Genomic DNA, 25,427 nt, shown 5'->3' with positions numbered 1-25,427 from the left:
CCGGTCCTTTCGGCGGAGGAATTCTAGCTGGCGTGGCTCGGCGCGACCGCCGCCTCCACCTTCCTTCCTTCCCTCCACCCGGACTCCATTCAGAGACCTCCCTGGATGGGACGGTCCGCACACACCATCGGTCTACTCGGTGCCCGGTTCTGCGCGATATTTTGTGACTGCCTGTCTGTGCGGTGCTCGGTGCTTTAGCCTGTGCTTCCTCGGCTCCCTAGACCCATCGAGGAATAGGGAGGTCGACATGACCCGGTTGGGATTGCGGTGAGTTTCACATTGATCTCATTTTTTTCTCAATTCCGTCTCGCGTTACACTGATTCCTTCCTTCGATCAGATTTCTACAGCCGCTACTTCCTCTTCGTCCTCTCATTACCTCTTCTTCCTCTTCTTCGTCTCTTTCTTCGTCTGCTGGGTGTTTCCTTTGCGATTCATTTTCGTTTTTGGCTCGTCGCCGGACGGGCCCGACTGCGCCGATCTCACTCTGTTCTACGGAGGGGATAGTTTCACCCCCGTTGCGCGCGGGCTTCCGCGGAAAGGTGAGAGGATCCCCCAAGGACGATCACAAGAAGCGAACTCGCGTGCGCGCAGGAGATCGTCCTCCCGGAGTAGCTTCGACGCAGCCGCAAATCGTGTCTTCCGCGTTTTTTCATCTTGCTCGCGCGAGTTTTTTTTTCTTTTTCCTTTCCTATGTCAAGTTCCTTTACCTCGGTGACGAATATTTACCCTACTTCCTGTCTCAACGTTAGATCTCCACGAGATACAGCGGTCCCTTACAAAATCGTTCGCTTCGCATTTTGACTTTTTCAGATAAGTTTAATATCAGCTCTATTTAAGTGATGTACAGAATATTTATCTTTTCTTTTTCAAGTAATATCGCAAAAATGTAAATTTTAAAATTGTTGGAATCTATTTTCGAAAGAATCGAGTGTAACGCAAAATTTTTGTTCAAATAAAGATTTGCTATCTTTTTTCTTGTGGCTTTTTCACTCTTGCTTTTTACTCCATTTAGTTCCTTTGTATAATTTAACAATATCTGCAATATTTATCGGAATAATATCCCGGCGCAATTCTGCTTTCAGATTCGTCGCATCCGCAGTCTGCCTGGCCGGGATTGTTAGTGGGGTATGTAAAAGCTCTTGATCTTCTTTTTAACGCGAGTGTCTGTGGAAGTATCAAATGTCGTAACAACATGTTATATCAGAATTTTTTCTTATATTTTTTAAATCCATTTTTTCTCCGAAGAGAAAAAATATGTGGTCTTATCCTAAGTATAGAAAAATCTAATCACGCTATTTTAATATGTATTTCCAATGTGTTGTGCTTGTTTGATTCTTTGATGCAATATGGTGTGATTTTAGTTATATTATCGAAAATTATCATTCACGATCGGATCGACAAAAGCAGATGATCATCGACATTAATTTCGATCGACGCCTGTCAACAGATCGCGAGAAATAATTGCGCGCCATTGGAAAAATCAAGATCTGCGAACATAATATGTTGTTTTCACGCTGATACGTAATACGATCTTGCGGTACATTGTGCTTGTGCGACCGGTTCGACCTGCTCGCGTTATTTAGTTGGTCCATTCATCAGTGCGATCGCACGCGTGTGTACCCTCGAGTATGCACGCGCTTCCGACGCATAACTAGTGCATCCCAGTGCATTCTCAGCACGTGCATCCAAGTGACGGCGCGCTCGCGATTTCGTTATTCGCTGAGAGTAGCTAATACTGAGAACTTGAAAAGGGTCGCATTTCAGTCGATGGGATCGTACCTTGCTGGCATAAATCTCGGAAGCGCGCGAGATTTGAGAACACCGAACTCCTATGAAGAGATATTTTATTTATCACAATCGCAGCACGTGTGCACCCACGCACAGTCTCATTTCTCCTCGATAGAGAGATATTAATAAAAAGTATTTCTCACGTTTCAATTCACAGTTCATCGCCGATATATTAAGATTAGAGATGATCGCACGACATGTGATGTAAGAAATGACGATCGAACTTTAATTCTTCGAAGAGTCTTCGCATCATTGGATTATGGTTGAAGATATAGTTATTTTGCATCTCGTCAGAGTGCTGTATGTTCTTTTGATAATTTTCGGATCTCTTACATGTGCAAGTTCAAGCACAAAAATGGTACTTTACGGCATTGCACTTCGCTCGTGTAGGAAATGTCATAAAAGGAAGAAGAGGGGAGGGGAGGTTCATCTCAGTGGCGAGGTCTGTATTTTAAGCGCGTTACATACTACTACTCGGCGATAAGAGTCGTTTTATGGAAAATTACCAAGACGTGTGACAAATATAGCGGTGATTGTAGAGAACGTAATAAAAGTGATGAGGATTTTGTTAATTCGAGCTACGCTAATCGATCCCTGTATCGCGCTTGTAAATATGACGAAATTTACGAAGACAATAAATAGTAATCAGATTTGTTTATTTATTATTCGATTATGCAATCTAATATCTGACTTTTTTATTATTATGCAAGAAGTATAACAATTTTTTTTTAATATTGAATTTTGTTATCATTGATGTATACATATCCCAAGAATGTTATTCATATCCTATTAAAAATGTTATTTAAATGATTAAAATCAACATGGACGGCTTTAATATTTATCAAATAAGACTCAAGCTTTGAGTAGTACCATATATATTTATTCGTTTAGAACTGATTCTTCAGCGACCATTTAGGATAAAAGTGTTTTCCGGACATTTATAATCGATGAGGATTTTTATAAAAACGCTAAAATTTTCTAAAACTTGATAACTTTCTAATTTTTAAAAATCATTAAAAATAGATATTCAAAATTATTATGATCGAATTGTATTCATTTATTCTATCAAGTCTCACAATTAACGTATGTCACTTAGTAACTTTCACTGGAAATGGTAACGCCCAACTATCAGATTCTCCTTCTGTTATATCTATTCGCGCCGCCCTTTCGCAACCTTTCTTCGGCCTAATTCCTTGGAATGCTCGGCAGCTGAATAACACAGTAGGAAGTATTAGGGTTCTGTTTGTGAAATGACGTCAGCAGGGTTCTTCTGCATACTGTCTAACACGTGATGTTTATACTGATTTATAATAAACTATAAATTCTTTTTGCTCGGCAGCTGAATAACACAGTAGGAAGTATTAGGGTTCTGTTTGTGAAATGACGTCAGCAGAGTTCTTCTGCATACTGTCTAACACGTGATGTTTATACCTATTTATAATAAACTATAAATTCTTTCTCTCTCTCTCTCTCTCTTTCTAATAAGTTATATTAATATACACGATCTATAAAGATTATGGAAAAAGTAAACGAATTATTGCTTATTTCAACAGCCTCCTATCAAATACACAAGAAGCTATTTAAACATCCCGGGTTCACAAGTCGATTGATTTTTAGGATCGTTTGATTTGATATCTACTAGATTTTCTATTGATCTTCGAAAGAAGATCGATATATTATCGATGCAGCGTTGATAAAACGTTGATCTTTTCGATTTATGAACCAGGGCATTCACAGAAATGGCATTTAACAAACATCCTAGTCTTTCGAGATGATTCTCTCATAAACCTAGATAATCAATGCGGATCGTTTCAAAGATGGGTAACCGATAAAATCGCTGGACGATTCACTATACCTTCGTAGCTCCGGTCTGATCTTCTGCCTTCTCGTTATAAGCCCACCGTGATTTTTTAATACTTCCTTGGGCAGGAACGGGAAGGTGTTAGATCCGAAATAGGGCAGTCGTCTCTTACACTGACCAGTCCGCCTACGGCGCCGTAACTATGCTCGCTGTAATTTTATTACCACCGCCACGTACGCGCACGTGTACACGCACCGTACACGCGAGCCAGCTTATTAGTCACTACTGGAAATAGTCGGCAATTGAGCGCGCTCGGGACTTGATTTCCCCGAGTCTCGCAGACTCGTCGGAGGACCGTGGGGGCGCACTGGGTTAAAACAGCACTATGCCCCCGTTTGCACCTGTTTTCCTCATTCCTAGCGCGATTTCGCTTTCGCTCAAAAATTTCTCGCGTAGTACAACGCACATGGGGAAGAGAATATGCCGTTGTACAAAACATGAATCTCACTAATCGGCGGTTTCGTCGCGTATAGGCGTAAACTGTGCCACGCAGGAATTAGCGATTGTTTGTGACATCGGAGCACAGTTGACATCTGAGATTTGGAATTCGGAGAACAGCACGTATTCTCAACGAAATTATTTCTTTCTGATACCACTCGCGCTACTCTGATACATTAAATCATGAGAATGAAAAATATCTATAGATAATTCGTGATGTAATTGTTATTAAATTAAATGTTACAAACACTGTGATATTAAAAATGACAAACTATATTTAACGTTTTTTAAAATTTTTTTGATAAAAAATTTAATTGAAATCATTTCACTTTATTAATCGATATTAATATGCGATTTTCGGAGAAGATTTTTAAAAAGATTCATTAAAGATTCAATAAAGATTAAGAGAAAGTTTGTAATTTTTTATTACATAAAAACGACAATCTATATTTATTTTCATTTTATTATCTATAGTCAACGAATTTCTGTATCGGCGACTTTGACTTATTAATTAATCGAATTGCAAATTCCTTCGTGTCCCTCTATACGTCCCAGATAAATTCCCCGCTTGCTTTAACGAGGCAGATTAAAATCGGCGGACGCATCGGAATCCCGTCATCCGACGCTGCATTTATGCTCATGAATACGCGTGGTGCCGCCTCAGGATCAGAAAAAATCTCGAGTAACGAATTAGCGTATACCCCGTCCCACGTAGAGTTAACGTCAGTGTTGGCCGCGGTCGTTAAGCACGCTGGACTCGAATGTGACGGCAAAAGATGAAAAAGAGACGCGGGCGGGCCGAGATGCGGTGCAAAAAAAGAAGAAGAAGAGGACCGAGACGAGAAGAAGGGAAGATGAAGAAGAAGGTCGTCGGTGAGGGGAGGAAAAGGGGGGGGGGGCAGAAGGAGGGACACGCAGCCATCGCGGTCGGTCACAATATACTTCGCGTTGCGTAATCGCGGATTCACGAAGGCGGCCGAGATAGGCGATAAAAGGGACAATTCTTGAACCGTCACGAAAAGATATCTCGTATCTAAAATAAGAGAATTGGGTTAAGCGATTTCGTTAAACGAAATTGCTGGCGACCGTCGTGGATCATTCCTCGCACGAGCGAATTTCAATCAGCAGCCGGTTTCGTAGGGTCGTTTGCTTCTTCAGTCAACGGTCTCTCAACTGCCGCTTATCCATCGTCAGTCGTCGGTGTAATGGCTGCAAATCGATCGATCAGTATCGGAGCCTTGATTTCGCTCGAAGGACGTTAACCCGACCTGGTCACGGTGTTGCGTCATGCGTTGCAAAGTTAATGTGCATGATTTTCAACCTGGACCGTTCTTTTCGTGGTGAATAAAGCTCTTCGCTTGACGCGAAAATATGAGGTTGCGCATTTAAAATTCTGTACGTAAAAGAGAGAATCCTTTCGATAATGAAGATATTAACCTTTTTTCAATATACAAAATGACCTATCAGGTATTAATGAATTTAAAGGCGATTTTTATTAAACAAAAACCTCGTTTTTTTTACAATTCTTTCCGTGAAATGTGTTGTTACCTTTCTATAATTTCTTTAACATTTTTAATAATTTATTTACAATTTAAAGATAATTACCTAAATATATAAGTTATTTTATATATAAAATTTGGTAAAAAATCGCATTTGGTCGTCATACTTCATCTTTCTTGTAAACACTTCACAATTGTGATATTCCAATCATCATTTGCACCGGCATTTTTCATAGAAACACGTCGTTATAATATAAGAGAGGCTCGTTGCGCACGATTCATATCCGAAATTGAAAGTGCTAAGCAACTTCCTAATCCGTGCATCATCCGGCATCAGCTTGATCTGTCAGTTATCATCTGCATAACTCATGAATCGTGTAACATTGGGCAAGATAATTTCACGGTTTGCAGATTCGCTGCGTGATGCTCTATCTATAGTGTGTTCTATCTATAGCGCGGTCGATTCATTGTTAAACGAATGGATTTATCATTGAGACGAAACCTCCACCCTCTCATCGTTTTCCTTCCTAGTTAGGTTTACCGGTCGACACGAGTAATTTCCGCGCACAGCTTTGATTTCTGCTTCCCCTTTTGCGCGATCTGTGCAAGTAATGACGTATGAGCGTGCAATAAGTCAGAATTGATTGATTAATAGAGAGAGAGAGAGAGAGAGAGAGAGAGAGAGAGAGAGAGAGAGAGAGAGATGGGATATAGACAAATGAAGCATTTATTAATGTTCAGAACAAAGAAAAAATAGCAATAAGTACAAAAAGAAAAAAATAAGAATAAAAATAATACAATGAATAAAAATGATAGTAATCATAAGAACATACAGACAGAACAAAGCAAAGTAGCAAAAAAATACAAAAAAAAGAAGAAAAGAATAAAAATAATATAATACAATAAATAAAATAATAATGATAATAATAAAGAAAATAATAAAGAAGAGAGAAGAGAGGTGGAAAGATAGAGAAAAGGAGACAGAATCGACAATTTCATCATGCCGCTTTGACGCGAGCTGTTTGCGCGATATATGAACCTCTGTATCACCGGACTTCATGATGGATTAAATCCACTTGAATCGAAATTAGATCGAAATTAGATCCAGGATTAATGTTCACTGAATAATTAATCTACGATACAAGATAATTTGACAGGAATCCTAATTTGCGACACTTTGCAATAAGAGAATGTTAATTACTAATGTTAATAAATACGATTCCTTTTATGAGATGGAATCGATTAGTTTTTATCCTTAACTATTTATTAAATTACAGATTTTTCTTAAGTATTCCACTTTTGACTGTTGGTTATTCTCGAATAAGAAATTCAAGGATAACAACAGGATTCGAGAATAATGCCTGCGTTCAGTAAAGAAAGCTGCTTTATAATTGTAAGATTTTTTAATACATTTATTTATACATCTAAATGCAGAAACTTTAGTTAAAAACAACACCAATTATATTAAAAAATTTTAAAGCAATTACAAAGTTGCTTTTTCTGCTGAAAGCAACCATTGTTTTATATATAATCTTAAAGTTTCCTTTTCTGATATTTTTGATCACAAAATCTATTTCGTACCACATCTTTAAATTTTAATCTAGAAAATCTATTTTGACATGATATATCTTTAGATTGTAATTTAGAATAAATTTCAAGTCTGGAATTAAAAGGTTCACGAATGTGTGATTGTAAATTGCAATCTTTATCACGTGAGGTTTGGAGTTCTTCAATTGTATAGAAATTTTCAACTCTCGCGCTTGCGATCAGTCATTCGATTTAGACTTTAGCGATTTCTTACATCTACGCGACTGCTGGTCGTTGTTTCGAGTCTCATGGTTGCACGTAGATGAATGAAATTTTAAAAGGACACTATCTTCGTTGTCTCTCTATCGTCGTACGTGGTGCATGTGCGGCACAGACGCGCAGCCACTCCGAGGGCGGTACGTCATCTCGGAACGATAACCGACTATCTCCCCGCGCTTCCTGTCAGCGCGTGCCATCCTCGAGAATACGAAAAAAAAGGACAAAAACATGAAAACGAGGGCAAGACAATGACTTTCTAGGAAAACGATGACGCATTTACCGCAAAATCTGTATACGCTCACTGCGTAGCTGCAAAACGACATTTTTTTGCAGGCGAAAACCCACACTTGTCTTTTTTCTTTTCATTAACTATAAAGGCTATAATTTCAGTTCTTCACTAATAATTTCATTTTAATTTGATTTATTTCTTGTAACATTTAAATATGTTATTATTATACAAAACTAAAGATATTTATACAAAGAAACTAATAAATATTATATTTTTATCAAGTTATTAAGTAGATTCGATTTTATTATTTTGGTCAATATAATATGTATATCAATTGTAGATATATTTTCAAACTTTTTTCAATATTAATTGAATAATATATGATGAAATAATATATAATTATAATCATTTATAGTATTATTAAATAATTATAGTACTTTAACAATATTAATGAAATAATATGCATTATCAGAAACAACGTGATATAATTTATTAGCTCTTTTATATAATTTTGTGCAAATGCAGTCTTTAAATTTAAGTAAATTAAAAGGCCATAATTCATAATCATCATTTTTGGAAATCTACTTAGTTAAAGTTTCGACTGGAATTTTATTATTTTTTTTAAATTATTCGTTTCTATAAAATTATCTAAACTAAGAGCGTTAATGTTGCGTTTTTCTAGTTGTAAAACAAGATTTTCAATAATGTGCAGTGTTCCGATCTGATAACATAATTAATCCTGCTTGAAATGGTCGCTAAGCGTAAAAAATGAAGGAAGAAAGGAACGGTGAACATTAGAAGTAACCACTAACGCCATGGCAGTTTTATCTTCTCTTCAGGCTCGTACAAACGGTCGATAAAGTAGCTCTTTTTGTATCATCGTACCGCTCGCCATGAGGCTTTAAGAACAATGCACTCGGTGGATAAAACATAAATCTTAGCCACACGAAATGCAAGCTCGTTAAAAATTTATGGCCACGTCGTTTGTGTCATAGAACGCATGTCTATAAATTTACGAAGAATAATTTTAATAAGTGCACATGAGGCTATCTTTAACGTTAATCATTATTCGCACGAGTTTCTGAGAGTAATTTCGCTGTAAAATCCTCTTAAAATTACGATCAAAGTACATACAGTAATTAATTTTATGAGCGATGTTAGGTGCGCTTAATTTAAATTTACATTGTTATATTAACATACGTGTATCAAGAAACACATAAATATGTAAAATTTTTTGTTATATAGAAATAAATTAAAACCTATATTTACTTTTCTCGCGTAATAAGATTCTTTGACTTGAAATTGATTCATGGATGTAAAGTTTGAGACACACTCTGTAATAATTATAATATCTTGAATAATGTATGAATTAATAAATTCAATTTATCTTTCCAACAATTTTCGACGGAAATTATATTCACCTACTTTTCTATTTTTTTCTTTAAGAAAATAAATCTTTTAAAAACTTACAGAAAATAAATTTATTACAATAAAACTCGTATTTTCTAATGTTATAAGCTTGACAAACAATTTGTAACTCGTTTTCATCACGTACCTGTACCTTTTACACAAACGTGTCTGATATCGCGTTTTATTGATCGCACTGGTGCTCCAGTACTTTTCCGATTCCATTTATGGAGCTTTTCATTCTCGAATATTTGTTTTAGCAATTAAATCACACATCATGGCCGAATCCACCACCGGTCGTGCCGCTGGATCGAGGTGATATCGGAAGGCCTACAAACGGTAGCGATGATGACTACGGCAGTTCGCCAGATTTCAAATATTTAGGCAAAGGGTTTATTACGGACAACGAAGGTACTTGGACAACATGCCGCCTCATGCTTTTCGCTGCTATGATTTATGTGAGAAATAGGAGGAAGTACAATAATTACGTCCTTCTTTCCCATCCAGCATCCTTATGTCATCCGACAATATAAAAACTGGATTGTAGATTTTACGATAGGGATGTTGCATCTTCATAATTATATTTTTTATTCAATTAGTTATAAAAGATTTTTTATGAAGAACATATTTGTTGAGCTAATTAATGTAAGAAGACATAAGTTTGTAGAGTTGAAAAACGGAATATACTTAATATGTGCTTCAATACCGTTTCGTGCAGACAATTCATCTTCGAGCGGACTATCAATTTGCGTCGCGTGCAACGAATCATTTTTTCGTTCCCTAAAATTTGGTAGTATTCGTAATAGGGATAAATGTCGGAAACAACTATCAGAAATTCCGGCATTACGTTCGTTAATTGGCATGTCTAGGATACGAGGATGCGGAAAGGCGGAACGGCAGTTTCACGTCTGGTAATTACAGTCCTGACGAAAGGGCCTATCCCCCATTCTTTTGGAACAGAAACAGAAGCGATCCTCACGGTCAATCTTCCTCGGGCCGATCTCCTTACGATAGAGCATCGCCGGGCTACGACAGGTATCCTGACGGCGGCGGCACGCCAGGATCCGGAATTGACGAAAATCGACCAGGCGGTTACCTCGATGGTCACGGCGATTACGATACATACAGTGGTAATCAATCTTATCCTTGCAAATTATGGAAAATAAGCGTTTCATTTGAGATCGGTATAAGAAAAATATTTCAAATGTTTATAATATTATAGAAAAAAAAGTATATAGGAAACATTTGTAGTTGAAAATATTACGAAATTAAATTAAATTTTTGGTAAAAATGTTTCTTCTTTAATTTTTAACATTTAAAATAATGCACATTTATATAAATTTATAAAAAAAATATTTTTAGTAGAAATATGTACGCAGATATTTAATTTATCGTTTCAATAAACCTTTCAATAAATCGCTCGGATAATTTTAGTTCGTTGGTAATTTTTTTTTTTAGGTGCCGGTGAAAGTGAGCGAGGAGGAGGTTCTTATAGTTACGGTCAAGGAAGTTCTGGTGATTCTTATAGTAGTAATTATGGAGGAACTTATGGTGCGGGAGGTCCGGATTCCTATGGCCGTGGAAGCGGAAGTGCTTATGGTGGGAGTCGCGGAAGTGGACAAGTTTACGGCGGCAGTCGTGGAAGCGATGACGCTTACGGTGGTCGTGGACGCGGTTATGGGGGTTACGGTGCCGCTGGAGATGACGAGAATTATCCGAGCAATTACCAGGTGGTACCCATGCCCGGAGCACCGCGAAACTGCACCGGATCGGGATGCTGCGCGCCCAAGTGTTTCGCCGAGAAGGGATCGCGGGTTGGTTCAAAAATTGATAATAAAATATTAAAGATGTTAAAGCGATAATTATAATATTCAAACATGAACTTTACGAAAATAGATAAAATCTTGCAGTTTATTTTATACAATTCGCAAACAATCTTTGTACATGCTTCATAAGGATATTTTTATTCGTCATGAACGCTCTTTTATTCTTACGATAGATTGAAAATCTATGTCCTTTTGTCAACAGCTAATAGCATTACACGTGATTTTTCAAAGTTTTAAACGCTTAATTTATTGTAATATACTCATTTAAGGGACCACCAGGAATAATCGGACCGCAAGGACCTAAGGGACAACGCGGATTTCCAGGAGCAGAAGGTCTTCTAGGATCCAAAGGTGAGAAGGGAGATCCTGGTCCACAAGGTCCACACGGCGCGAAAGGTGATAGAGTACGTATTTTTAATAAAACTATAATATATTATAATATATATTTAAATTTTTTCTCTCTAAAAAATAATTTGATATTATTAAAGGGAAAAATGGGTATGCCTGGTTTTCCTGGTATAAACGGTATACCTGGAGTACAAGGACCTCCGGGTTCTCCTGGCGTTCCTGGTCATGATGGTTGTAACGGAACGGATGTAAGTATTTTGTACAAGCAATTGAAAATCTTAATGTAATTACATTTCTTAATTTGCTTAATTTATACTTATTATTTTATCAGATACATTCATGTTTTAAATATAAAAATATGAAAGTTATAAAATTGAAGAAACATTACAAATAATTCATACATAAGATTATCATATTAATAATTATCTTCTAACAATTTTTATTAAAAGTGTTTATAAGTTATTATTATATCATCATAATTTATGTACTATGTTTTTAGGGTGACCGTGGTCGTGATGGTGTACCTGGAGAACCAGGACCTCGCGGTCTTCGAGGTCTACCTGGATCTAAAGGAGAAAAGGGTCAACCAGCGTATGCTGGTGCTTTTCCAGTGGGCCAAAAGGGTGAACCTGGTATGGATGGTGTAAGAGGGCCTCCCGGTCCTCCTGGTTATCAAGGAGAACGCGGTCTATCTGGTTCGAAGGGTGAACGAGGCCCCTACGTAAATATCGCTCAAATATTATCCGTCGAAGTGTAGCTGCCTCTCCAAAGTATTTCTATACATTATTATATTACATGTAATATATTTGATATATGTAAATCCAGGGTGCCCCTGGCATACTAGGTCCTAAAGGAGAAAAAGGAAACATGGGTCTTGGATTTGAAGGATTAAAGGGAGACAAAGGTCAAAAGGGTGAACCAGGACCTCCGGGTTCAACTGCGCCCATCATGCCATTCGAGGGAGTCTCGGAAGTCACGGGTCCACCTGGAGAAACAGGTTATAAAGGAGATAAAGTACGTAGGAAAATATTATCGCGTTGTTTCGGCATTATATTATTATATGTAGAATTATGTGCTAACTAGAATAATATTTAGGGTGAAATGGGACCAGAAGGACAAAAAGGAGAACCGGGATTCATAGGTGATCATGGTATACCTGGAGGATTAGGACAAAAAGGAGAAAAGGGTCTTCCAGGAGCTCCAGGGATTCGTGTAAGTACATTAATTATAAAAAGATTGTTAACCACACACATACACACGAGTATCAGGTATATACAATATGTTGAATATACATAAAATATACATATAATCTTTTATAATTTTAATAAAACAAATTAATATTATTAAGTTATTAAATTTTACAAAAATAATTGATCTTTTTTTTTTACTTTAGGGTAGAGATGGTTTCTCTGGACCTCCTGGACCTCCTGGACGAAAAGGTGATCGAGGTATTGACGGATTGGAGGGACTTTCTGGACGACCCGGCAAGAAAGGAGAACCCGGTCGAGATGGAACGATGGGTGTTTCAGGTTTACGAGGACCTCCTGGACCACCAGGAGTAAGTTTTGTTTCTTTTTTCATAAAATTAATATGTATAATTAAAAATAACTCTTTTTATACATTATTCTTTAACGTTTATGTAATATGCAAAGCTAAACTAAAGAAATGTCATTTTAAAATTAAAATTAAAATTTTATTGGATATCGCATCGTAGGGTGGTAAAGGAAGACCTGGACCACCAGGTCCGAAAGGACCACGTGGTTTTCCAGGACCTACTGGACCACGAGGAACAGACGGTTTCCCAGGAGATCCAGGACCGAGAGGACCTATAGGTTTACAAGGAGGTCCTGGATCGAATGGAATTCCAGGTCCAGAAGGTTTGCCAGGAGAAAAGGGTGGAAAGGGTGAGCCTGGCTTGACCGGGTTCCCCGGAGGTCCAGGACCACGTGGATTTGATGGACCACCCGGAGCAGTGGGACCTCGAGGACCGCCAGGAGACAAAGGATTCTCTATAATGGTAAAGTATATGATCAGATCTTGTAACTATTATACTGATTATTAAAAAAAGTAATTAAGTTATTATGTCTGGCGTAGGGACCGAAAGGAACGGATGGAACACCTGGCTTTGATGGAGAGAAGGGTCAAAAAGGCGAACGGGGTTACGCGGGGGTACGTGGTCGACCAGGAGATTCTCTAGACGGCATTCCAGGAGCACCGGGTGCACCCGGTGAGCCAGGAGAAGCCGGAGCGCCAGGAAGAGACGGTGTACCAGGTCTTTCTGGAGCGCTTGGAGAGAAAGGAGATATCGGCGGTCGTTGTATAGATTGTATACCGGGATTGCGAGGCGCTAAAGGAGATCGTGGTTTCGATGGTACGCCCGGACTTACCGGTCCTCGAGGGCCACCTGGAGAACGCGGTTTCCCTGGAGAAGCTGGAGTGGATGGTTTGCCAGGCACAATCGGACCTCCAGGACTACCGGTATGTTAATATCGTTTTTATTATTTGTTTTTCTATTTTTTATCTATTTATCTTGTCATGCCATATTTATATTTCGAGTATGTCGATATAATTTTATATATATATTTCATTTTTTTTTATTTTTATAATAACATACGCGTTAAAATTAAGAATTTTACAATTGTAATATATTCTTTGAAAAAATAGAATATTTTTTATTTAGACCTGAGAAATAATTTAAAATTTTTATATATTTTTCTGCTTAATATATATTTTGTTTTAAACATTTAAAAAATATTTATAAAACTGATACTATAGAGACATATACCTACGCACTGTAATTGTAAATTGCAAAATAAAAAAAATATATCAATTTTTCAATAAGGGAAAAGATGGTATACCCGGTGCTCCAGGACCTCAAGGAGAGCCCGGAACCCCAGCAACCGTGACATGGAATATGCTTAAATTAGAAAAGGGTGATAAAGGAGCGCGTGGAGAGCCTGGTCGACAAGGCCCACCGGGACCAGAAGGACCTTCGGGAGAAAAGGGTAGACCTGGATTCGAAGGTTTCCCAGGGCTTAAAGGAACGCCAGTAAGATTAATTTCTCAATTATTCTTATTAATTTTAAGAAAACAGTCAATATTTTTCTGGCAAATCTTTTTTATATGTCAGATTACAAACTCGTCGCTTTTAGGGAGATCGTGGATTCCCTGGACAAGATGGTGTTCCAGGAAGACCAGGAACGCCTGGACGTAAGGGAGAGAAAGGATTAAGTGTAAAAGGTGAACCTGGAGAATCAGGTCGACCAGGATTTTCAGGACAGAAAGGAGAACCTGGTTTGTACGGATTTAAGGGTGAACCTGGTAAGACTTTGTCAATTTAAAAAAAAATTTTATTTATTATTTATCTTGAAAATGTTATAAAAATACGGTATATATGTTTATAAATATACAATAAAAATTATTTTTCTATCTTTAACTAGGTCAATGTCCACCACTCGACCTTATGAAAGGTTTCAAAGGTGATCGAGGTTTAACTGGTGACAAAGGAGAACCTGGACCACCTGGCAGGGATGGATTACCTGGTGATAAAGGATTGCAAGGTTTCTCGGTAAGTATATCAATAAAGAAAACTTGTGGAAAAATATTCCTTTTTATCAGAACTATTTATGTATGATAAATATATGTAAATTTTTTTATAAATAAAATTAATTACTAAGTTTTATTAATAATTTAATTAATAACAATTATGTCAAAACAATAAATAAACTAAATAATAATAATAATGATAAATAATAAATTAAACACGTAAGTAGTTATTTTATTTGTAAAGAAATATAACGTCACAACATAATGTTGCAATTTAAAAATCAGGGTCCACCCGGTACACCTGGTCCAATCGGTGCTCCTGGACCTGTGGGTCCAAGAGGTTTACCTGGTCCGCGTGGTGATAAGGGTAACATGGGTCCTATGGGTTTCCCAGGAGAACCTGGTCGAGAAGGACCTAGGGGTTTCCCGGGTGCTCCGGCTCCGAAGGGTGAAAAAGGAGAACTTGGAATATCAGTCAAAGGTAGTCCTGGTCTAACAGGTCCTCCGGGTGAAAAGGGAGAGAAAGGTCTTCCTGGACCACCAGGAAAAGAAGGTCCACGCGGTTATCAGGGATTAGCAGGCTTTGCTGGCGAGAAAGGAGACATGGGTCCACCGGGAATAAATGGTTTGCCAGGAGCACCTGGTGCAAAAGGAGACACAGGTCCGATTGGCCCACCTGGTCCTCCAGGTGTTGCTGGTATTCCAGGAGCGGATGGGATCAAAGGTATAATGTGACATTTATATGTGTGAGGATTTATATGTCAACAATAACTAAGAACATTTAGATAATGTGGTTTTACAAAAAAAATTAGAGAAAATAATTTAAGTTCATAACTTGCTAGAATTAATAATGTAATAATTATGTAATGAATAATTCCATATTATTAATTGTAATCGTTTAATTTAAAGGTGAGCCAGGGTTACCAGGAGAACCAGGTAGAGGGGGTCTTCCAGGATTCCCGGGAACAAAAGGGGATCGCGGTGAATCAGGTATCGATGGACCGAAAGGATATCCCGGCAGACGAGGATTACCTGGTACTGCAGGTAGACCTGGAGCTGATGGTCTACCAGGTTTAAAGGGCGAACGCGGTGACAAAGGTTTACCAGGATTCCCTGGATTACCAGGTATGGAAGGAAAGCCTGGTCGTCCTGGCATATCTGGATTAAAAGGAGATCAAGGACTACCTGGTATATCTGGTGCGCCAGGAAACATCGGTTACGACGGAATTAAGGGTGATACTGGTCTACCGGGTCTACCGGTAAATATTTTCAATTTTACAATACATATTTGTTATACATATATACATATATATATATATCATATATCACATATATATTTATATTATATAATATGCAACCACACATATAAAATCAGGGTAGGAAAGGAGAACCAGGACAGGTCTCAGAAAAAGGACAGAAAGGTGAGCCAGGAATGCCTGGAATACGAGGTCCTTTAGGCCCTCCAGGACGAGATGGTATTGATGGAGCGAAGGGCGAACCTGGAAAACCAGGCATTGGCAGAGACGGATTGCCTGGATTAAAGGGTGAATCGGGCGTACCAGGTCGGGATGGATTACCAGGATTCCAAGGTCAAAAAGGTGACACTGGTGTAAGAGGATTCCCTGGAATAAAAGGCGACTATGTAAGTCTCCATAATCAACGAAAGTATTAAAAAATAGAGAATTTTGTGATTATAATTTCATTTCTCTTTATTGTTATTATTAGGGTCCACCGGGTACACCTGGAGAACCTGGTCCGCCCGGTATAGACGGACTTCCTGGAGAAGTTGGTGAAATCGGACCACAGGGAGTACCTGGTTTCCCTGGAGTTGATGGCGAGATGGGCCCTCCTGGCCGGCCTGGACTCGATGGTATTAAAGGAGACCGCGGTTTACAAGGTAGTTACAACATAGATTTTGTAAAATACCCTCAATCACAATTGTAATACTAGTATTACAAAATATAAAAACATTACGTTTAAAAAAAATTGTATTCTCGTAAAAATCGCCATCACTATTTTACAATTAATTATTAATACATTAGATTTATAAAACAAAGAAATCATTAAAGTATCTTAATTATTTTATTCAATCTTGAATTATTTAATACTATATTATAAACGCACACTAGATAATTAATATAATATTTATCAATATATAAAAAACGGATTCATATACGTAAAGAAACTGGATCATGTCAAACAAAATTAAATTTTAGGACTCGTCGGATTGCCCGGTATTCAAGGAGCATTAGGAGAAAAGGGAGATCGTGGTCCGCCAGGACCTACAATCCAGATTAAGGGTGAAAAGGGTGAGCCAGGTATTCCTGGGTTTTCTGGAGAAAACGGAGAGAAAGGAAATCAAGGTGTAACAGGTATCCCTGGTTATGACGGTGAAAAGGGCGACAGAGGTCTAGCTGGATTCGAAGGATCTCCTGGACCTCATGGTGCTCCCGGATCTAAAGGTATGTTTTTTATTTACTATATACTATTGCTTTAAATAATAATGAACATTTTAATAATATAAATGTATACAATGAATGTTACAAAAAATATTCAATCACACTGCAATTCTTTACCTATACTTTATGTATTAATAAAATAATTGTATTTTATATTTCTATAGTTGTATTTCTTAATTTATTTGCATATTTATAAAGCATTATATGTCTCATATAGGTGAACAAGGACCTGCTGGTATTCCTGGAATTCCTGGAGTTACGATAAAGGGCGAGAAAGGTTTGCCTGGTCTATTGGGTAAGCACGGTAGAGACGGATTTTCAGGACGACCTGGCGAGAAGGGTGAACCAGGATTGCCTGGTTTGCCTGGACCAAAAGGAGACATTGGTCCTTATGGGCCAGTTGGACCTCAAGGTGAAAAAGGTGATCAAGGACTATCAGGTTTGACTGGACCTCCAGGACGCGATGGCAATTCAGGTCTCGAAGGTGCACCTGGATCACCTGGTGAAAGAGGTCAGAAGGGTGATCAAGGGCCGCCTGGATTATTCGGTGCCCCAGGACAAAAAGGAGAACCCGGTTTTCCAGGTGCTAATTATTATATTTATTTCTAATTAATTAAAAAACTATTACTATATTTATTTCTAATTAAAAACCTATTATTATATTTATTTCTAAAAAATTAATTAAAACTATTACTATATAAATTAAAAATAATTATTAGATAGAGTGTGTGAATATTTCAATAATATATTGCAGATAAATGTGTATGCCTTTGAATAATATGTTGTACATAAAAGCATTCTTTTTTATTAAATATACAATAACTTTAATTCTCGGATAAAGTAATTATAATAAGTAATTATATAAATATTCATCTAATATTTATTACTTTTACCATTAAAGATAATATATTTTTTGTCCGTATTAAAACGACGAAGAAAATCATATTATTATTAATTCTTGAACGACAATATGACGTTTAGTGATTCATTTTTAGGACCAAATGGATTGGACGGACCTCAAGGAGAAAAAGGTGAAAGAGGTTGGGATGGTGTAAATGGTCTACCTGGACCAATTGGTCAGAAGGGTGATAGAGGATATCCTGGTGCAGTTGGATTAATGGGTGCGGTTGGTTACGTAGGTGAGAAAGGTGAAAAAGGTGAAGACTGTCTCGAGCCGCCAATGGGACCTAAAGGAGATCGCGGATATCCTGGTATGTTTATAGTAATTTTTACAAATATCTACATTTTATATATATTTGCTCAGTTTTAAAGTAAACAAAGTCCATAATAGCACAAGTATGCACTTAGTAAGTAATAAATTTGAGTCAAATTACATTCCTTGTTAGGGTTGTTGAGTTAAATTGTTCAATCCCAATGTTTCAATTAAAATTTAAATTAATAATATTGAGTAGGAGCAGTGACATAGATCTATAGAAATGAAAAATAATTACAAGAGAGTATAATTTAACATTATGAACTTAATAGTGTATATATGTGCGTTATATATACACGATACATCTGAAACTGTAAATATTTTTTAGGTTCGACTGGACCGCCTGGTCCTCAGGGAGAAAAAGGACTTTCGGGTCCGCCCGGTTTCTCTGGCGTAGATGGCATTAAAGGCGCGCAAGGTTTTATCGGTCCACCAGGACCTCCTGGACTATCAGGATTACCTGGACCTGTCGGTACACCCGGTTTACCGGGTCTTCAAGGTCCCGTCGGTGCGCCAGGACTCATCGGCGTGCCCGGTGCACCTTGTGAAACGACACCTGATTATCTCACCGGTATCCTTCTGGTCAAACACAGCCAAAGTCAAAGTCTGCCGATTTGCGAACCGGGCCATATAAGACTCTGGGAAGGATACAGCTTGCTCTACACTGACGGCGATGAGAGAGCGCACTCTCAAGACTTAGGCAAGTCTTATTTCTCAAATTATATATCTATTAAAACATTAAATTCAATAAATATTAAAATTTTATTACAACAAGAGACTTTATTTTTTAATTTCATTATATAATATTAATAAAAAATTGGAATCTTTATCCATCAATAATAATTATAAAAATTAATTTATATAATTAATATTGATAAAATTAAGATGTATTTTTTATTGTTTGTATTGTTAGTATTTTAGATATATTTTATAAATATGCATAGAAAGAGACATAATAAAATTTTATTTATTTAAAATATAATCATCAACAACATGATTTTCTATTCAATCTAAAAATAAATATAAAATAATTATTATAAAATGAAACGCAAACTTCACAACAATATTTTAGATTTTAATATGGAAAATAAAAAAAAACAATATTTAGAGAAATCTCACTTTTTTTTATTTTTATTGTTATAACTTTATCAGATTAGATTTATAACTTTACTACGACTTTCTGACCTTATATATATATATTTTCTACGAACGGAGTTTGTTGGAGATTTGCGCGATTAATCCTGATTATCTAGATTAAATTGTTATGACTCGTGTTTGAGCATTAATAGACACTTAAATTCATTATTCAACGGATTTATATGCATCGCGTCACATATTTTCGCACAATTATGGTTTAATTAGCATCGATTAAGCTAATGCATATTTGCATTCAGTAAAACAGGCCGTTCTTGTTTTTTTTTTCTAACTCTTGCCCTCAGTGGGAGATATTGCAATCGCACGAGATAATGCAATTTTTTGATCTCAAAGCGATGAAATTCCATTTTTTAACCTAAATAAACTCGTCTCATGAATGATTATAAAACAGGTTATGCCGGCTCGTGTGTAAGAAAATTCTCAACGATACCCTTCCTGTTCTGCGACGTCAACAACGTCTGCCATTACGCTAGTCGCAATGATCGTTCTTACTGGCTATCTACCAATAGTCCAATTCCCATGATGCCCGTCGAAGAGGCGGCGATAGAAGAATATATCTCCAGGTACGGTTATGCTATTCACTATGCATACTGTGTGTCGCCTAGATTTTTATTGCGAACGCACATAAAGTTTCTGCATTCCTTAGAAAATTGTCATAAAAGTTATACAACGAAATTGAATATTTTTTTAGCCACGCAAATTGTAAGCGAATTTTATGACACAAAAAAGCATTTAATTTTTACTATTTGTTCTATCATTAATAATTAAACATGTTTTAGTTTTGTTTTTTCGATTTTAAATATCTTCCAATAATTAAATCTTTAACTTATTATCAAGTCTAAATATATAATTGAAATTATAGTTAAAAAGCTATATCATACTAGATTTTTATATCTTTGAGTTTTAAATGATGCTGACGCATTATCAAATATATTGATTTAAAAATGTGCAAGATTAGCTAAAATTTAATCAATATGCATAATACTGGTCATCGGAAAAATGATGTAAAAAAAAATTAATATTTTTATGTCTAATTTCCTATTTTTACTTATTTCCTATTTCTATCTATAGCCATATTTCTACAAATAAATTTGTCTTTTTTGGCGTATAAAAATTTTCGGTTAATATACACATTCTTTAGTATTATGAGAATTTAGACGTTGAAGTCTGATATAGACCATATAGATTTCACTAACTAAACAAATTTGTAATTTCTGCGATAGATGTGTGGTATGCGAAGTTCCAGCCAATGTGATAGCGGTACACAGTCAAACGATAAGCATTCCAGAATGTCCGGCGGGATGGACCGGTCTTTGGATCGGTTATAGTTTTGTAATGGTAAGTAATTTTTCCTATTGCCGTTGCATAGCGTAAGATATAACTTCATATTTTCCATTTAACATTGTCTTTTAATAAAAATAAGTGATATATTTTTTAACTCACAAAATTATCAGCTCTATAAAGCTAGCAGGACCAAATCGGCAGAATCAAATCGAACCTATTGATTTCTGATATTATTTTTCTTTTATTCTGAATTGATTCTACCAGGTTAATAGTAAGCTAGTATCGCACCGTCACGTTTTTTTTCGAAATGGCATACGGTACAAAATTATCATTAATAGTACAATTTAGTACAAAATGAGTAATAAAAATTCCGATAAGTTCGATTTGATTCTATTGATTTGGTCCTGCTAGCTTTATAGAGCTAAAATTATCAATGCATCGCAATTATCTTAAATCGATTACATTTTACTTTAAATCAATTATTATATTAGTTTAAAAGTAGCAATAAAAAAATAGAAATAAAGAAAAAATTAACATCAAATAAATAAAATAAATTAAATTAAACATAAATTAAATAAATTAGATCGCACGGTACTAATTTTGACAAACATTAAAATTATACTAACGGTTGAGAAATGGAAATGTGATGTAATTAAAAAACTTTTCATATGTACTAACAATAAAATTTCGAACAGAACTATTTTTAAAGAAATTAACAGGACAAATCGAATGATCGAATTTATATCACAAGTACATTAATGTTTAAATATCATTAATGTTTAAAATTACATTAATGTTTAAACGTATTTTACCAAAAAATTTGTATTTCACACAAAGTTGTATTTTTATCTTTTATAGTAGTTTTATACAATTATTTTTCTCCTAAATCGTCTAAGTTCGGAATTTGCTTCATATTCAGTTAGAAAGCTCACATCAATCATGCTCGAAATAAGGCAAACTTTCATCCCAATGTGCTGTCAGGAGGCAAAGATTTGTCTCTCGCTGAAAAAGAGATCTATTTTATTCGAAACGTTCTTTCTTTCTCAACGATTTGATGATATTTGTGTAGCTAATAAATGAAGCAGTTTTACTAACAATTTCTAATGTTTAACCTTAATTGGCATTTGCTCAAACATTTCATTAATTGTAAACTCAAAAATTTTTTTACGTTGTGAAAAATTGTTTATGAATGTTTTTCACTACCTTATACATAATTTTAAGTTAAACGATCTTATTCCTCGAATTTTCATCAAAATGAAAAAATCGTTCAATTTTATTAACTTTAAATACAAATACAATAATTTAAAGCACACTGGATCCGCGAATATACTGAAAAGAAATTTATTAATAAGTATTTGTTTGATACTAACTAAATATTTACTAAAAATACATTTATATTTGGTATAAGAATTAGTTTGATTTAATTATCATTCTTTTAAATAGATATTTATTTGTCGTAAATGTTTAATCTGTACTATAAAATATGTTTTAAGATTTAGTAAATTATTTTTTTAATGTACCGATTAGAATTGAATAAAGAAAATTCAGATTCAACTGTGATTTTGGATCATTCAACTGGAATTGTAAAATTCTAGTAAAAATGTAAAAATTAGAAATATAAAAATTGGATTCTTAGATATTTATTAAAAAAAATTTCTTCGCCATCTTTTTAGCACACCGGCGCAGGTTCCCAAGGCGGCGGCCAGTCCCTGTCGAGTCCTGGTTCCTGCCTGGAGGACTTCCGCGCCACACCGTTCATCGAGTGCAATGGCGCCAAAGGACACTGCCATTACTATTCTAATCAGTACAGCTTCTGGATGGTGACCATAGAAGACGGCCAGCAGTTCAGGAGCCCCGAAAAACAGACCCTAAAGGCGGGCAATCTTAGATCCCGAATAAGTCGCTGCCAAGTTTGTATAAAGAATACATAAACGTACGTGCCACCGTTTACCCATAGAACACATACATGCACATACATACACATACATATACATTTGTAACAACATACACACATGACATACATGTAATACATTTCTTTTTCTCCCCCCCCCCCCTTTTTTTACACGAGACCGAAGCGAAATTATCATTACGACTATAAACGAGCAGTGATTGAAACCGATACAATTTCGTCGAGTACAGTGTCTCGACATTAGAGATTCCACGCGGAAATGATCTCTATGTTTATTCGAGATAATGAAAATTCGTTCGATTTGCGAGGGATACATTTTGTCGCGTCTCCGTAGCACGGAAAATTGAACTCGTCGGAATTGTTCTGGTTCCATTCTCTGATAACAAGGAAGAAAAGAGCGGTAACGTCTCGTGAATGGTACGACGGAACGGAAGTTCAGACGACATCGTCCGATCCGCGTCGACGATGTTGAGAAATAAAGAGAACGGACGTATCCTTCTCTCCTGTGATTCCTTCTGCCTCAAACGTGTTCCGCAGCCACGTCTTGTCCTCATTATTTCCTGCCTCCTCGCCCCTCGTTGTCAGGACGCTCCCGACGTTCTGGATAGTTTCTTTTTCCGAGAGCCACCCTTCTCATTCGTTATCCGCTCTTTTATCCACGCGCTTCCTCTCTTTCGCCATATGTGTTTTCTTCTTTTTTTATATGTATAACTATTCAAGCAAGTGCCTTTATAGCGTACTCTATTCTAGCATGTAAAATAATATATATTTATATTCTCTCGTATGAATCTCGTATTGAAGTCTAAGTTTATTGTATCACCACGGACACTGCCCATATCCAATATGGCACATTTTACATATTGTATATTAATATAAACGATCTTAGCCTGGTAATCGTGTGACGCCAAATATTTAAATAAATAGGTATTTTGCTACGTAGCTAATAAAATTCTATTTTCAAACTTCACCGACTCATTTTTACTTGTTTATATCTGTTCCTAAATAGTGCGCCAGTGCGACATTTGCATGTAAAGCAATGAAAAATTGTTATAAAAGCCCGAGGGAAAACGTGATAAAAAAAGAAATAATTGCTCATTCAGTTCATATTAGTCTATCAATTTTATACGCGAATATTTTGCAAACGACAAAAGCGAATTGATAGTTTCATTCATATTACTGTTGTGCATGTCCTTTACATATTTTAACAAAAAATGCGCAAAGAAAAGTATATTTTAACCATCCTACTTGCAACATTTTCTCAAGTGTCTTTTTCCGCAGTGCATAATTACTGCAAGACTTTAATTGAATTCAAGAGATATTTTGCACGGAATACTCATTTTATCGCGAGAGTAAGAAATTTATTCCGGCAAATCTCTATGGTCAGAACAGTTTATCTTGTCGCAGACGCAGCTATATCTTATTATATAGATGATAATCGTTATAAAAACTTGCCAATAGAGAAGTACGAAATATATGTATAAGAAAAAAAAACGGTTTTATAGAAATATCTAAAAATTTAGCTAGATTTAAAAATAATATGTAGGACGCCACTTAAACTGATTGCTAGAATATTAAAAATGTTTTGTAGCATTATCATCAACGTTTAACCGTTTGACATAATTAGATGACCCAATAAAATTATTTTCACATTTAAATATATCTAGTTAAATTTTTAGATATTTTAGCAAAATCGTTTTTTCCGTGTATGAATATAAAAAGATCTAAAGAAAACAAAATTCGTTATAAATTTTTAAATTTGAGTTAAATTCCTGTTAGCAAAAATTTATATTTAATTAAGATTATATTAAATAAATAGAATTAATAGTTAATGTTAAATTTGTTTATCAAGTTTCCCGAATATAAGCATAAATTTAATTTTTCACATATTCCAAAAGTAAACTTGATAAAGATATTAATTTTTAAGTTTATTAAATTTTCGGTAAAATTTATTCTAGATTCATCAAAGAATTTTGAAGCTGTTAATCTTGCTTTGAAACAAGTTATGCGTGTTTTATCAACGTTACATGCAAGGCCATTTGTTTACTCGTACAGCACGCAAGTAAACTGTCATCCGCGCGATTTTTCGCGGCGATTTCACGCGTATGTTCAAACGTCTCGTTATGATAATCTGTTTTTCCAGAAGGGAAATTGCTAGCGCACTAACGTCGCGGGCACTTTAAAGTTTCAAAGGGCTGTCTTCGTGTCAAGAAAGTTAAAACACTTGCGGAATTCTATAAGAAATTGATCAAGATCAATGTCAGTCAAAAACCATTTAATTCTTCATTAATCCGATAAAAATTATTTCAAAAATAAAATATTTTAAGAATTTAAAACTTTAAAAATAAAATAAAACAGTAAATTATATTTAAAACGTATTATTTAATTTATATATTAAATAATATTTAACTTACGAATCTTTTTTGATACAAAAGCACAATTTTATTCTTAAATTTCTTCGAAATAAAGGAGGGCAGATTAAATAAAAGTTTCTTAAATATTTGAGTTAAAAAACTATTTGGTAATGTAATAGAGATGTTGAAAAGTAATCTTAAATTATTCCATATTTTTTGAAAGCTCAGAATAGTAAAAAACTTGAACAAAAAGACGCAGATGGAGAGAGTAAAAATATGATTACAGACGGAGGATTAATTTCCTTTT

At 35.7% G+C, this 25,427-nt stretch overlaps 1 protein-coding gene across 1 annotated transcript; it reads left to right on the top strand.

Annotated features, from left to right (window-relative positions):
- The first annotated feature begins 247 nt into the window (after window positions 1-247).
- Window positions 248-23,734, top strand: Col4a1 (Collagen type IV alpha 1). The gene is made up of 27 exons (XM_018512902.1): window positions 248-267; window positions 1,084-1,126; window positions 9,290-9,440; window positions 9,899-10,159; window positions 10,488-10,843; window positions 11,125-11,259; window positions 11,344-11,451; window positions 11,703-11,924; window positions 12,029-12,217; window positions 12,299-12,415; window positions 12,597-12,761; window positions 12,918-13,220; window positions 13,298-13,681; window positions 14,046-14,252; window positions 14,356-14,524; window positions 14,644-14,771; window positions 15,035-15,473; window positions 15,659-16,008; window positions 16,125-16,391; window positions 16,475-16,646; window positions 16,966-17,211; window positions 17,426-17,791; window positions 18,204-18,419; window positions 18,750-19,121; window positions 19,968-20,139; window positions 20,800-20,914; window positions 22,534-23,734. Exons 1-27 carry the CDS (start codon window positions 248-250, stop codon window positions 22,789-22,791), a joined length of 5,931 nt encoding a protein of 1,976 aa, XP_018368404.1. The 3' UTR covers window positions 22,792-23,734.
- Window positions 23,735-25,427: the final 1,693 nt, after the last annotated feature.

This window comes from Trachymyrmex cornetzi, unplaced genomic scaffold (assembly GCF_001594075.2).
Source record: "Trachymyrmex cornetzi isolate Tcor2-1 unplaced genomic scaffold, Tcor1.1 scaffold44, whole genome shotgun sequence".
Taxonomy (NCBI): domain Eukaryota; kingdom Metazoa; phylum Arthropoda; class Insecta; order Hymenoptera; family Formicidae; genus Trachymyrmex; species Trachymyrmex cornetzi.
The sequence above is the reverse complement of the archived record's forward strand: the minus strand, read 5'-3'. Positions and strand labels throughout refer to the sequence as shown.

Bases quoted from the DNA above. Each gene is read 5' to 3' on its own strand.
- Col4a1 (XM_018512902.1), top strand. From the start codon at position 248: ATGACCCGGTTGGGATTGCG. The intron at 12,218-12,298 runs GTACGTAGGAAA...AATAATATTTAG, and splicing joins CAGGTTATAAAGGAGATAAA to GGTGAAATGGGACCAGAAGG. The intron at 14,253-14,355 runs GTAAGATTAATT...CGTCGCTTTTAG, and splicing joins CAGGGCTTAAAGGAACGCCA to GGAGATCGTGGATTCCCTGG.